Source organism: Sturnira hondurensis, unplaced genomic scaffold (genome assembly GCF_014824575.4).
Source record: "Sturnira hondurensis isolate 20B ecotype Veracruz unplaced genomic scaffold, ASM1482457v3 Scaffold0014430, whole genome shotgun sequence".
Classification (NCBI taxonomy): domain Eukaryota; kingdom Metazoa; phylum Chordata; class Mammalia; order Chiroptera; family Phyllostomidae; genus Sturnira; species Sturnira hondurensis.
In genome coordinates, this window is record NW_028087061.1 from 402,243 (window position 1) to 414,808 (window position 12,566).

General features: G+C 38.3%; 1 protein-coding gene across 2 annotated transcripts in view; it reads left to right on the plus strand.

Moving 5' to 3' along the window:
* Positions 1–12,566, plus strand: part of BTBD9 (BTB domain containing 9) — a 470,437-nt gene that overhangs the window by 337,333 nt on the left and 120,538 nt on the right. For both annotated transcript variants that reach the window (XM_037063262.1, XM_037063263.1), the window contains exon 8: positions 7,934–8,123. In XM_037063262.1, coding sequence (XP_036919157.1) covers positions 7,934–8,123 — 190 coding nt within the window. The remainder of the gene's footprint in view (positions 1–7,933; positions 8,124–12,566) is intronic.

Consider the following 12,566-nt stretch of genomic DNA (forward strand, 5'->3'; position numbering starts at 1 on the left):
ATATTTAAATTAGCACATATGTTAGACCACCTCAAAATTCCAGAGGGTCAGAATGTGAAGTTACTAAAGTAATTTTGCTTAGAGAAAATGTTAGAGACTAAACGAATCTTCTTTAATAAACCCTCTTTGTCAAGGAACAAGTATAAAGGACCCATGGACAAAACCAAAGGGGGGAAGGAACGAGGGTGAGAGGTGGGGGGGGTGGGGCAGGGAAAAGTGGTGGTGGGGACATAGAGACAGCCGTGCTTGAACAACAACCATAAACAGACAAACACACACACACATATATATAATGTTTTACACACACACATATACATATAAAATAAACCCACTTATTTGTCTATAGGAAAGGAGTGCTGAGTACTACTTACCTTAGACTTGTTTTTTCAAAGACCTTGAAACTATCTGCTATTATTTCGTGATAGTCCCTGATGCTGCCATACTAATTGGCCATTAGTTAAGATCAGATTATCTAGGAATAAAATTGTGAAGCTGTAAAATAGGGTAGGTGGAAATTGAAAAATTCAGGGAGCATCAGCAAAGATAACTGATAAGACCTAGTGGATGCTACAGAGGATCAGTGTTCAAAGTAGTCATAAAAGTTTTTATCTTCTGAGAGGCTTTCCATCATAACAGTGTTAAAATGTGTGAGACTTTTAAAAATATTCCATATGCTGGAAAGGATGTAAGGGACATATATGTAAAGTTTGGAAACCAGGAACACACTCATGTTCACTACCCAACTTTAGAAATGAAACCCTGCTAAACCTTAAAAGTCCTTTTGTGTGACCCTTCCCCATTCACATTCCCAGCACCTTCCTGTCTGGATGTAACTATTCCTCTGGAGGTTAGTGTTTACTGTTTTCTAGATTTTCTTTCTAAGTTCACCACACAGTAAAAAAGGAAACGTACTCTATGTATCTTTCTGACTTGCTCTTCTTAAACAGCTTTCTATTTGAAACTGAGTTTTGTTAATGCACACACGTAGCTCTGGTTCATTTCTTTTAAGTGCTATGTAGTTTTTGTTTAGTAGTGAAATTTTAATAATTCAGTGCACAGCTTAGACATACCAAAGGAGAATTTTAAGAAATTACCCAGAATGCTTTAAAAAAAGAGGTAAAGAGGGGAAAAATTAAAGGAAGGTTAAGAAAAATAGAGGATGAAATGAAAAGTTCCAACAGAGGTCTAAAAGGAATTCTAAAGAAGAAAAGAACAGAAAATGAGAGAGAATCAATACCCAAACAAATAATGGCCAAAATTACCCAGATTTGATAAACTTATAAATGTTCATATTCAGTCCTGAGCAGGATAAATTTGATCTACATCAGGGTACAACGTAGTAAAGTTGCAAAACACCAAAACCAAAAAGAAAGCCTTACTATACTAACTGTAGAGAAACTAACACTTGTAATAGAAGGTAGCAGGCTTGAACAGATATAACAGTGGAAGCCAGCAGACTGTGGAGTAGCATCTTCAATGTGTTGAGAGAAAAAACAGCTTTTAACATAGAATTTTTATACCCAGTTAATCTATTTTATGAGAGTGGTGGCAAAATACACTTTAAACAAAGACTGGTGAATACTGATGACATGAAATGTTTCTTAAAAGTTGAGCCAAGAAGAAAGGACTATATAAAAAATTAATGGTGAACAAATTGGTGAATGTGAGTAAGTAAGTTTTGACTGGATGAAATAATAATAATTGATGTACAGAATATAAAGCAAGATGGAACTAAAAGGTTAAATAATGATAAGCTAGATGATGTGTGTTAAAAACTGTTAAGGTCTTCTATATTGTTCAGGAAAAGGGCATATGTAAGTTTTAATTTTAGGCATTGTCAAGTGTGGTTTGCATACCTAAAATTTAGTAAAAGAGTAGAAATATATAACTTTCAAATCAAATCAATAGAAATAGCTGATGAGGAAGTAAGGGAAACTATCACCCCATTAGAAAACAGGACCCGAGAACATGAAGAAGTGGGGAGGCAGCAAGACAAGTAAAAGCTAATCCAAAGATATCAATAATAACAATTAATGTAAGTCATATAAATCTGCCAGTTAAAAAAACACTCCTTTTTAAAAAAATCTAGTTATGTTATTTACAAGAGCCCAGAGAAATATGAAGTAGAGTAATACTAAGCAAATAGTAGCCAGAAAAAGGTACTATATAAGTTATGTAACATCTTACCATGTACTTTAGGACAAAGGCATTATTAGGGATAAAGAATAGTACTACAAATGGTGAAAGGTTCAGTCTACCAGGAAGATATTCTTCTCAAAAGATACATGTGAAATGGGATAGTGTCAAAATATATAAAGGAAAAATGGACAAAATTATAAGGAGAAATGAACAAATCCGTAGCTAATAGTGGGAGATTTTAACAAATGTCTCTCAATAATTAATAAGGATATAAGTGATTTGAACAATACAATTAATACATGTTGTATAATAGATATATGTAGAACCATACATCTCCCAAATAAGAGACTACACATTCTCTTCAGGGACACATAAATTATCAGTAAGAATTAACCATGTGCTAGGCCACAAAGGAAGTCTCAACAAATTCTACAAAATCAGTACCATACAGACCACACTATTTGTTATCCACATTGCAATGTAATTAAAATCTGCAACAAAAAGCTAACTTGAAAAGTTATATTTGGAAAGTTAAATTTTGGAAAGATAGAAACATACTTTTAAATCATTCAAATTTATGGGTCAAAGAAAAAATCATAATGAACTTAGCAAATATTTACCAGTGGTCATTTTTTTTCATTACTTTGCACCCAAGGACATTTTTTCCCATTGCTTTTAAAGAGAGAGGAAGGGAGAGAAGAAAGGAGAGAAAGAAACATCAATGTGAGAGAGAAGCATTGATTGGTTGCCTCCCATGTGCTCTGGGTCTGGGATCAGTGCTTGGACCCAAGATAGCACACGTCCCAGCATACACCCACTCCAGCACTGGGATCAAACCCACAACCTAAGAATGTTCAAATTCCCCAAATGGGAATTGAACCCACAAGCTTTTGGTTACAGGGTGATGCTCTAAGCCAACTAAGCCATACTGAGCAGGGCAGAAGTGATCAACTTTTAGAATACTACAATACCAGACAAACCCGACCTGAGGGATATTCTACACAATACCTGACCAGTAGTACCCTTTAAAATACTATTATGTCAAAACTTAAAAATAAAGATAAATCAGGACTTATAGGTAAATATTGTCTTTAAACACATGTATTAGCCCTGGCTGGTGTAGCTCAGTGGATTGAGTGCGGGCCTGCCAAACAAATAACTGCAGTTCGATTCCCAGGCAGGGCACATGCCTGGGTAGCAGGCCAGTTCCCAGCAGGAGACACACAAGAGGCAACCACACATTGATATTTCTCTCCTTCTCTCCTTCCTTTCCTCTCTAAAGATAAATAAATAAAATCTTTAAAAAATACATGTATTAGAAAAGAAGAAAGATTAATGAGTTAAGTATTCACTTCAAGTAGTTAAAAAAATAGAGTAATTGCAAAGGAATAGAAAGAAGAAATAATAAAAACTTAGTGAAGTAGGAAATAAAGAATCAACAAAACCAAAAGTTGGTTCTTTGAAAACACTAATAAAGTAGGTGAACCTGTATAGGACTGATCAAAAAAGAAAGAAAAGATACAAATAAAAATATTTGGATAAAAAGAAGACATACTGTGAACATTTTTATAAACTAGTGTATTTAAAAACTTAAAAGGAAATTTTTCCTAAAAGAGCCAAGAATATTCAAGATAATTTAGGGAAAGAGAGGGGATGAGGGAAGTAGTGAGAAGAGATGTTTATTTTATCAGATTTTAAGATTACTGTAAAATTATAGTGATTAAAACATCATCATACAGGCACAAGGCTAGGCAAATCTGTGAAATAAACTATACATCTTAAAAAGAGCCACAAATATATACAAAGATTATATATGAGTAAGGAACATAAATTGGGGCCGGGATGGACTGTTCATTAAATGGTGCTGGGGAAATTGCCTAACCTTATGAGTGAAAATGAAAGTAAATTTCTACTTCACAGTATACCAGAAATCCTAAATAAATTAAGTAACCAAATGTAAAAAAGCAAAATTAGAGAACTTTTAGAAAAAAATATAGGAAAATGTTTTATTAATAAAAATAAATTCAAGGTAGGAAAGAATTTATAAATAAAGGAAAGCACAAATCATAAAGGGAAATATTAAATATTTTAACTCAATACATTAACCAACAAAACAGTAACATTCTGCAAATCAGTTAGAAAGACAATAAAAAAACAGACAAAAGGTGGTTTATAGATGAGAAATGGAAAATGATTCTAGAGGGAGAAAAAAGAGAAAAATATTTTATTTAACAGAAACACAAAAACTAAAACCACATTGAGATACCACGTCACACTCATCTGTCTAATATTACCCAGAGATGGTTAGGAGGACCACTGAGTGGAGTGTAGGAGTTTTCCAACCACTTTAGTGAATAATGTGGCAAGTGGAAGGTTAATTCATAGCCATGAGTGCAAATATAAATAAATAAATAAATATATATATATATATATATATATATATATATATATATATATATTCCTGGAAGAAACCCTTACCCACATACACAAGAAAACACTTTTGTTTATAATCACGAAGACAAGAATGATAACTACCTGAATGTCCCTTAGCAGGAGACTAGATATATAAATGCTTATGTATTTACACATTGAAATATTTTAAATACTTTATACTAGAATGAACTAGATATATCTCTTACATATTCCTTCATCCTGGTTTAATGTTTGTGGTAAATGTTAATATTGTTCACAAAACATCCCTTTCTTCTCCTGGGCACACAGCAGGGTCCACTTTCCCACCTCCTTTGAATTTAGATAAGGGCCTGTGACTTACCTCACTCAACCAAATGTAAGCCAAGTGTGTGTTACTTTGGAGGAACAGTTTTAAAAGCCAGTATCTGGCTCACTCTCTTCTCACTGCTACTGTGATGGAGGAACCACATATTAATATTGAATCCCCTTGCAGCTGGGTCCCTGGGTGATACAATTTGCACAGCCTCTAAGCTGATTGTCATTGAACACATCAGGAAGGCCAAGAAGAAACGTGTGCTATGTTAAATGCTGAGAGAGTGACAGCTGTTACTGTAGCCCAAGTTACCTACAGTATTATTTTATGTTTCAGCTCAATTTACTGTGCATCTTGTGTCCCCTCCTTAAGTTCTCTCTTCCAAATCACAGAATACTTCCTCTTTTCTGTGAGTCACAGGTACCAGGACTTAGCCTCTAAATGCAGTCCTTCATCTGTCTCTTTGAAAGTCTTGAGAAACTTCTCTGCCTCTTCTCCATCAGGAAACTGTCCTAACAGGTTATTTCATCAGTGTTTTTGCTTTTTGCTTTGGAGTTAAGCTTCATAGTCGAGACATTCATCATCAGAAAATCTGTCCTCTCTTCCTCCTTCCCCGCCTCCTTTCATCTATGGATGGCTGCCCTCATCTGCTGAGAACAGAGAAGGTCTGTGAGATGGGGGCTCAAGTGCAGGTACGCCCAACTTTAGGAAGTAAATGCATGGCATAAAGGGACATGTAAAGTTATTTACTCAGCATCATTACAAAGTTAGAAATATTTTGGCACAGCGATAATGCTGCTCACTCTCTCTTTTTTCAAAGAGTGTAATATTATACTGAAAAGTACAGTATGCAAAGGTCTGTCCAGAAAGTATCCCGCCATGTAATATGAAAAATAGAGATTTATTGAAGAAGGTACAGCATACAAGAAACATTGTACATAGGACAATGAGGCCTCACTCCCCTTCAAAGCAGGCACCTTGGGACATCACAAAGTTTTCTCAGTTGCCATCAGCTTCCTTGTTATATTTTCTTGAATCTCATCAATGGTCTGAAATCTCTTCCCTTTTGGGAAAAGCCGAAAGTCTCAGGATGCCAAATCTGGGCTGGAGGGGGGCAGAGTCACCTGGGTGATTTTATATTTCACCAAAAAACTCTGCAGATGTGATACATGAGTGGGTGTGTTGTTGTGATAAAGCTGCCAATCACCAGTCACCCACATCTGCAACCTTCAAATCATCTGAATAGTTTCCACAGAGGAATGCTCTAGCTTAACCCAAAATGTGATACAAATTCATTGCTCTCTACTCAGTCATCTTGAATGTAGTGGCCACACAGTACACATGCTCACCCAACAGCGACTACCACACCCACTGGCTAGTACAGTGAGGTCATCACTGTTCACACATATGGATTGTTCCAGTCCGCTCTCCTTAGCTGCCAGGTTACATCGATGTCATGCACACCGTTCTTGTTATATTAATAATGGCTGGACATTTTCTCGACAGACCTAATGAGAAATTTTATTTTTCCCCTGATCTCTTTTAAAGTTAATATAAAATAAGCTATAGATCTTGAATGTGAGTGGCTAGGGTTAATTGTAGGTTTGGGTTAAATAACCTAAATGTCTGAAGGAAAAATCCAGTGCTAGTAAATGTACAGAAAATGCCCCAGGGATGTAAAAGGCCCTCACCTTTTATCATTCTCTTCCTAGTGTTTAGAAAATCTGTGTCATTTTTGAATAGCTATCATTTTGTGGAAGCCCTTGGTTTTTATAAATGAATAGGTTGATACAGCTTTGACATATAGAGAGAAACCCAGGACCAAAACAGCTGGGATTGTGTAGAAGAGGAGGATAGGTGGAGGTTCAAGAGGGTGTAGGTGGGATCAATGGTAATGGAACAAATACAGTAAAATATAAATGAAAGAATGAATGAGTGAAAAGAGCCGGTTTGAAAATACAGCAGTTTGCAAACAAAGAGAAGAGCACATGTATTAAAATGCATTGCATAGTGCTGACTGGTGTGGCTCAGTAGATTGAGTGCCTGCCTGCAAACCAAAGGGTCGTCAGTTTGATTCCCAGTCAGGGCACCTGCCTGGGTTGTGAGCCAGGTTCCCAGTAGGGGGCGTGTGAGGCAACAATATGTGGATGTTTCTCTCTTTCTCCCTTCCTTCCCCTCTCTCTAAAAATAATTAAATAAAATTTTTAAAAAATAAATAAAATGCATGAAATAGTAAACAAAAAAGGGAACCAAATCATGGCTGAGGGCAGCTGTATATTCTGAAAAGGGATTGGTGCCGTGACCTAGATCACTTCCCTGCTTTATGAATTCTAAAATAGTAAATACAGATACACACGCGTGCGTGTGTATAATCTTTCTGTAAGCAGATGTTTAAATGTAATAAATAAATACACTTGAGAGAATACTAATTAAGCAAGTGCCATGTGCCTACCACCTCGCTTAAGAACAGAATGAGACCAGTACTTTTCAAGCCCCTCCAAGATTTCACCTCCCCCTTCTGAGACGAATTATCCTCAATTTTGGATGATAATTCCCTGAATTTCATTGTTAGTTTTGCATTTATGTATGTGTCTCTAAACAAAGCATATTTTTGCTTTTGCCTTTTTAAAAACAATATATAAATGAACTCATACTGTTTTTTTCTGTGCCTTGCTTTTTGTTGTTGTTGTTCAATACTGTGTTTTTTTGATTCATCTATTTGTATATAGTTGTGGTTTGTTAATCTCAGTTACTGTGTACTTTTCCAATGTAGTAATATTTTGCAATGTTTTTGTTCATTTTATGTTTGGGGGGGCATTATGTTTCTTTGTAAAAAAATTCTGTAGGGTTAATTGCTACCTGTAGTTGGTTTATTCCCACCTTAGGTTCAACTTAAAAAAAAAACTATTTGGCTTGGAAAATGTGTTCATAGCTTGAGATAATCAAGATGTTCTAATTTTCCTTTTATCATTAATTTTAGATAGATATTAATTAATTTTTTTCATTGCACACTATTGGGATACATTTGGCTTCTCTCATCTGATGCTGAATCTCGTGTTGGATTCACAGTTCCTACGGAGAACGTTGCAACCATTGCTGATTGTGCCAGTGTGATTGAAGGAGTCAGTCGGAGCCGAAATGCCTTGCTAAATGGGGACACCAAGAATTATGACTGGGATTCTGGCTACACGTGTCATCAACTAGGGAGTGGTGCGATTGTGGTTCAGCTGGCACAGCCATACATGATTGGGTCAATACGGTAAGAAGATTCTTTTTCATTCATCACTTTTAAAATGGAAGATATGTGTGTAAATGATATTTTAGGACAGTGATGGTCCCAGTACCTTCAGTGAAGATGCTCTTCTGTTCTTTGCTCTAAATTATCAAGTAAAGGGTGGGAAAGGGGGAACAAAGGGATTTAAAGTGCTTGTTTGGATTCTCTGGTGGGGAAATGCACCAAAATTAGACCTGTGGAGAAACTGGAACAGAGGCCTCTCCCTGGGCTTGTATTGGTTAGGGACTTATAGTATGATGTCCAGACAGGTTATATAGAATCAAAAGTCATTTGCAACTTTAATAAATTACGTAGGAACCAAGTAGAACTGTATAGGAGACCTGTTTCTAAAAAGTCTTTGTAATGATCATCTGGTTTTTAGTTGTGGTTTTAATTTTGTTTTAAAAAAGGAACTTTAACTCAATATTGCTTGGTTTACAGGGTCATATAATTTTAAAATGGGAGACTGGTGACATCCCCTAGAGAATATACTTTTAGTTCAAGAGAGCCATTTGGGTCTTGAGTAGGCTGCCTTTATTTTTTTTTAATGTTCCAAGAAGCTCTCTGAAAGACTGACTAATGGTATATTATTTATATTTATATTTATATTCAGTATTAGATAAGATATTTTACATTATATCTTAGCTGCCATGGTTAGAGATGTTGGTGGGATATGGCTGCCTTTCCCCCATCATGCTCCACCACATTTGCTTTGTTGTTTCCTGGTCTCATTTTGAAGTCAGTATCTGTAAAAAGAGAAATAGCACAGAAAAATGAGGTAGTAGGATCATAATAGGCAAAGGTTAATTCGTGTTTAGGCTAATAACCATGAAGCTTATCACTGCTTGTCAGTTCCTGGAAGTACCCAGGTGGATTTCTTGGAGAATTCAGACTGTGGATTTCTTCATTTAAATTGTCAACTTTTTTCATAAAGGGCTTAGATAGTCTGAGTACCATAGACAACAAATCACAGGTAGCAAAGTCTGAAGTTTATACTGCAGACCAGACAACCCACTTTGTGCTTAGAAGTGGGGAGAGACGAGCCACAGTCAGTCTGGACAAACTACCAGTACAAATAAACTCGGTCACATAGCAGTCAACAGTCCCTCCTTCCTTTTTCTCAGCTGCGTGCATTAACTGAAGTATTTATAAGCCATTTATTTTATAAACCATTCTAGAGTTTTTGTCATAGATGGTACAAAACTTATCTGAGTATTTCTCATTACAATCTATCCCTCTTCACTTTAAAAATCTGGGAAACAGTTGTCCTTCTCTTGTCACTGTCACTCTTTATAGTCTCCACAATTCCTCGAAGATTACCAATTGTGTCTCCGAGATTACATTCTGCAATTTCTTTCAGAAGGCTTGTGATGTAACTCATCTGAGCCAGGAGACTGGAAATCGTTTAAATTGACTAGATACTCTTTTTCTTTCCCTTCACCTGTTTGGGGCTTCAGTTTTCTTTTTATTATGTTTGTTCTACCATTTCTAATTTGAAGACTGGTCTTCTTGCCAATGAAGATGTAAGCAAACTGGCAGCTTAGCAGTTCTGCTCACTCTTGCTTGATGTTCCTTGCGTTCTATCTGCTTGCCTGGTACCCCATTCCCTTCCCCTACCTAACAGTGTTCCATGTGCATCTCAGTTCAGAAATGGATTTCATTATCCTTCCTTTCCTCTGTTCGAGTTGTCTCATACTGTGACTCCCAGTCCCATTCTGTGATGCCACCCCTCTATCCATCACCTGAGCCAAAAACATGGGAGTCTTTCTAAATTTCTTCCTCTCCTTGACCTCCGCCCCTCCTCCCCTCAACCAGTCATCTCTAAAGTTCTGTCAATACCAGTTCCTACGTGTCTCACAAATCCTTTCCTCTTCTCCACCCCACTTCTATCACCACACCAGAGTTGCATCTTTGTAGTTTCTTCTTTACCTGGTCTTCAGACTTTCACCTAGCCCTTCCTTCCCCACCAGCAACTATCTCCCACCTGTTACCACAAATTTGATGCAGTCATGCCCCTTCCTAAGAAGACTCCTGTCTACTATTTGCCTTCAGGGGAAAGTTCAGACAAAAGCACTTAAAAATCACCTGACTTGATTTCCGTCTGTACAGCCTGGCTCATGTTTCTCCACCCACCCTATACCTACTCTGTCTCAGCCTATCCAGCCACTTGCAGTTTTGCACATGTATCACCCTCTGTTACCCTCAGGCCTTCAACTCTTTGAACATGCTGTTCTCATTGCTTGTGACTCACACTACTTTCTCATCACCCTCTTTTTACCCGGCTCTTATTCCCCCTTGAAGACTCCACTCCTTTGGGAATGCTTTGTTAACCTTCCATCATCTCCTGGGCTGATTTAGACACTCCTCTTCAGTGATTTCTTAACATTTCTTGCACTCCGTATATATTTCCTACAAGAGCATATGTCATATGTGTGTCACTGCTTACTTGCTGCCTCTTCCCAGCCTCACCTGATACATAAGCCTGTGGCAACTCAGAATGAACATCCCTTGTCGGATGAGGTAGTCGTCAAGACAGAAGGGGAAATTATAGTGGGTGCAGTAGGAGGTCTAGAATTTTAGATTGAACAGGGGCCTCATGAGGTCTTTGCCAAAGTGACACCTTAGAAACAAATAGGCTGCACAAGTGACAAGGCTACCTTGGCCTCTAGCTCTAGTCAAAGCATTAGAGAGGTTGAATCTGACTCCAGAAAAAGGTGTGATTAGGGCTTAAGGCAAGAGAGAACAACGCCCATTTGTTTTTCTTTAAATGTGGAATTAAAATTGTTTCTTCAGTTTTTTTTCCCTGTGACTCAGAGGAGGGCAGAGTGGCATGAGCAAAACCAAAGGCAGAATTGTGTGAAGCCTCCAACTTCCTTCAGCCCTGCTATTGTTTCTGCAGTGAGAAAATCCGTGCAATTGAAGCCCTAGGTAACTGGCTGAGCGCTCAAAGAGACACGTCTCTGTGAAACTCACATTATGTTGCCAGGGACTGCGTTTGCCTCTCCTGTGACATTATTAAGAAGAAAGGGAGAGGGATTTCTTAACCACCAGTGCCTGTGGATGATGCCGGATATCTTGGCAGGCCGTGATTAGCAGCAGCTGATGGGCCCAGATAGATGTTTATTGGTAGGAAAGTAGATCAGTGTCACTTCTTTGGGGGATGGGTAATTGACCAATGACAGGCTGATTAGTCAGTGACATTTAACCTACAGTTTCTGTTGCTTCTGATGACTGACTTGCTTTCCTAGTCACTGTTTTGGAAGAAGCCCAGTGATTCTGGATCAACACCTGAGGGAGAGCATTACAAAGCTGAGTGACTTAACACTTTCTCCATCTAAAAAGGAGACCTGGCAATCCCGAAAACTCTTGCTACACTGGCTTTAAAGTTTCAGATTCCCTTGTAGATGATGCTTACACAGGCAAAAGTCTCAAATGCAAATTATTTCCATTACTGCATCTTTATTCGTAAGACAGGACATAATTATTTTGTGGATAAAAAACTATTTGTTATCATCTCTGTCATTTTCATCCACAGAAACCATTTCCTCTTTTCTTGGGAGTTTCCCCTGCAGCTGGACAGGCAAGTAGAGCTGTGTTTCAGTCAGCAGAAGCCTACTCCTGCTAGTGTGTCTAGTACTGGCTCCCTTGTGGTGCCCTGGAGAGGCTGACCTTGGAATATGGTCTCTAACTATCTCTACCTTCCCCTACTTTCGTTGATTCATTCGAGGAACTGTTGTGGAGTCTCTTCCTATGCTCCAGGCACTGTTCTGAGCAGTGGAATACAGCACTGGATAAAGAAAACAATCATCAAACTGACATCTAATGTCAGTTCTTATGGAACTGACATTCTTGTGGGGAGGTAAACAGTAAACAAATACTACATGTAATGTGTCAGATATTCACAAGTGTTACGAGACAATCAGGAGGGAGGACTAGAGGATGGAGGCAGTGCAGTTTTAGATTTAGAAAAGCAAGCCATCTGGGGGCTTGGGGACCAAGAATGTCACAGGTAGAGTACTAAGCCCCTGAGGGGGAAACACGTCTGGCAGGTAGCAGGAGTCTCCAGGAGGCCATTGTGGCCAGAGCAGAGTAGGAGGCAAGCAGAGGGAGGTCACTTGGAGAGGTGACAGCCCTCAGGTGCTTTGTTACTGTTTCTGTAATCAGTCACCAGTTCCCAAACCATCCCACCTATCTCCATGACCCCCTTCCCAGTATTTCACTAGCACAGGTAGAGGAGAGTTTTCTTTGTTGAGGAGAAGGGCAGGGCTGGAGACCATCATGCCTTTAGAAGCACCTTCCTTGCTTCTGACCTTTCTTTATCCAGCTGGCTCCTGGAAAAGAAAGAGCAGGAGGCATCCTAGTCCTTACAGTCTAACCGGAAACTTTCTCCCCATCTTTTGTGTTTCTCTTTCCCAGCAGCCAGAGCAG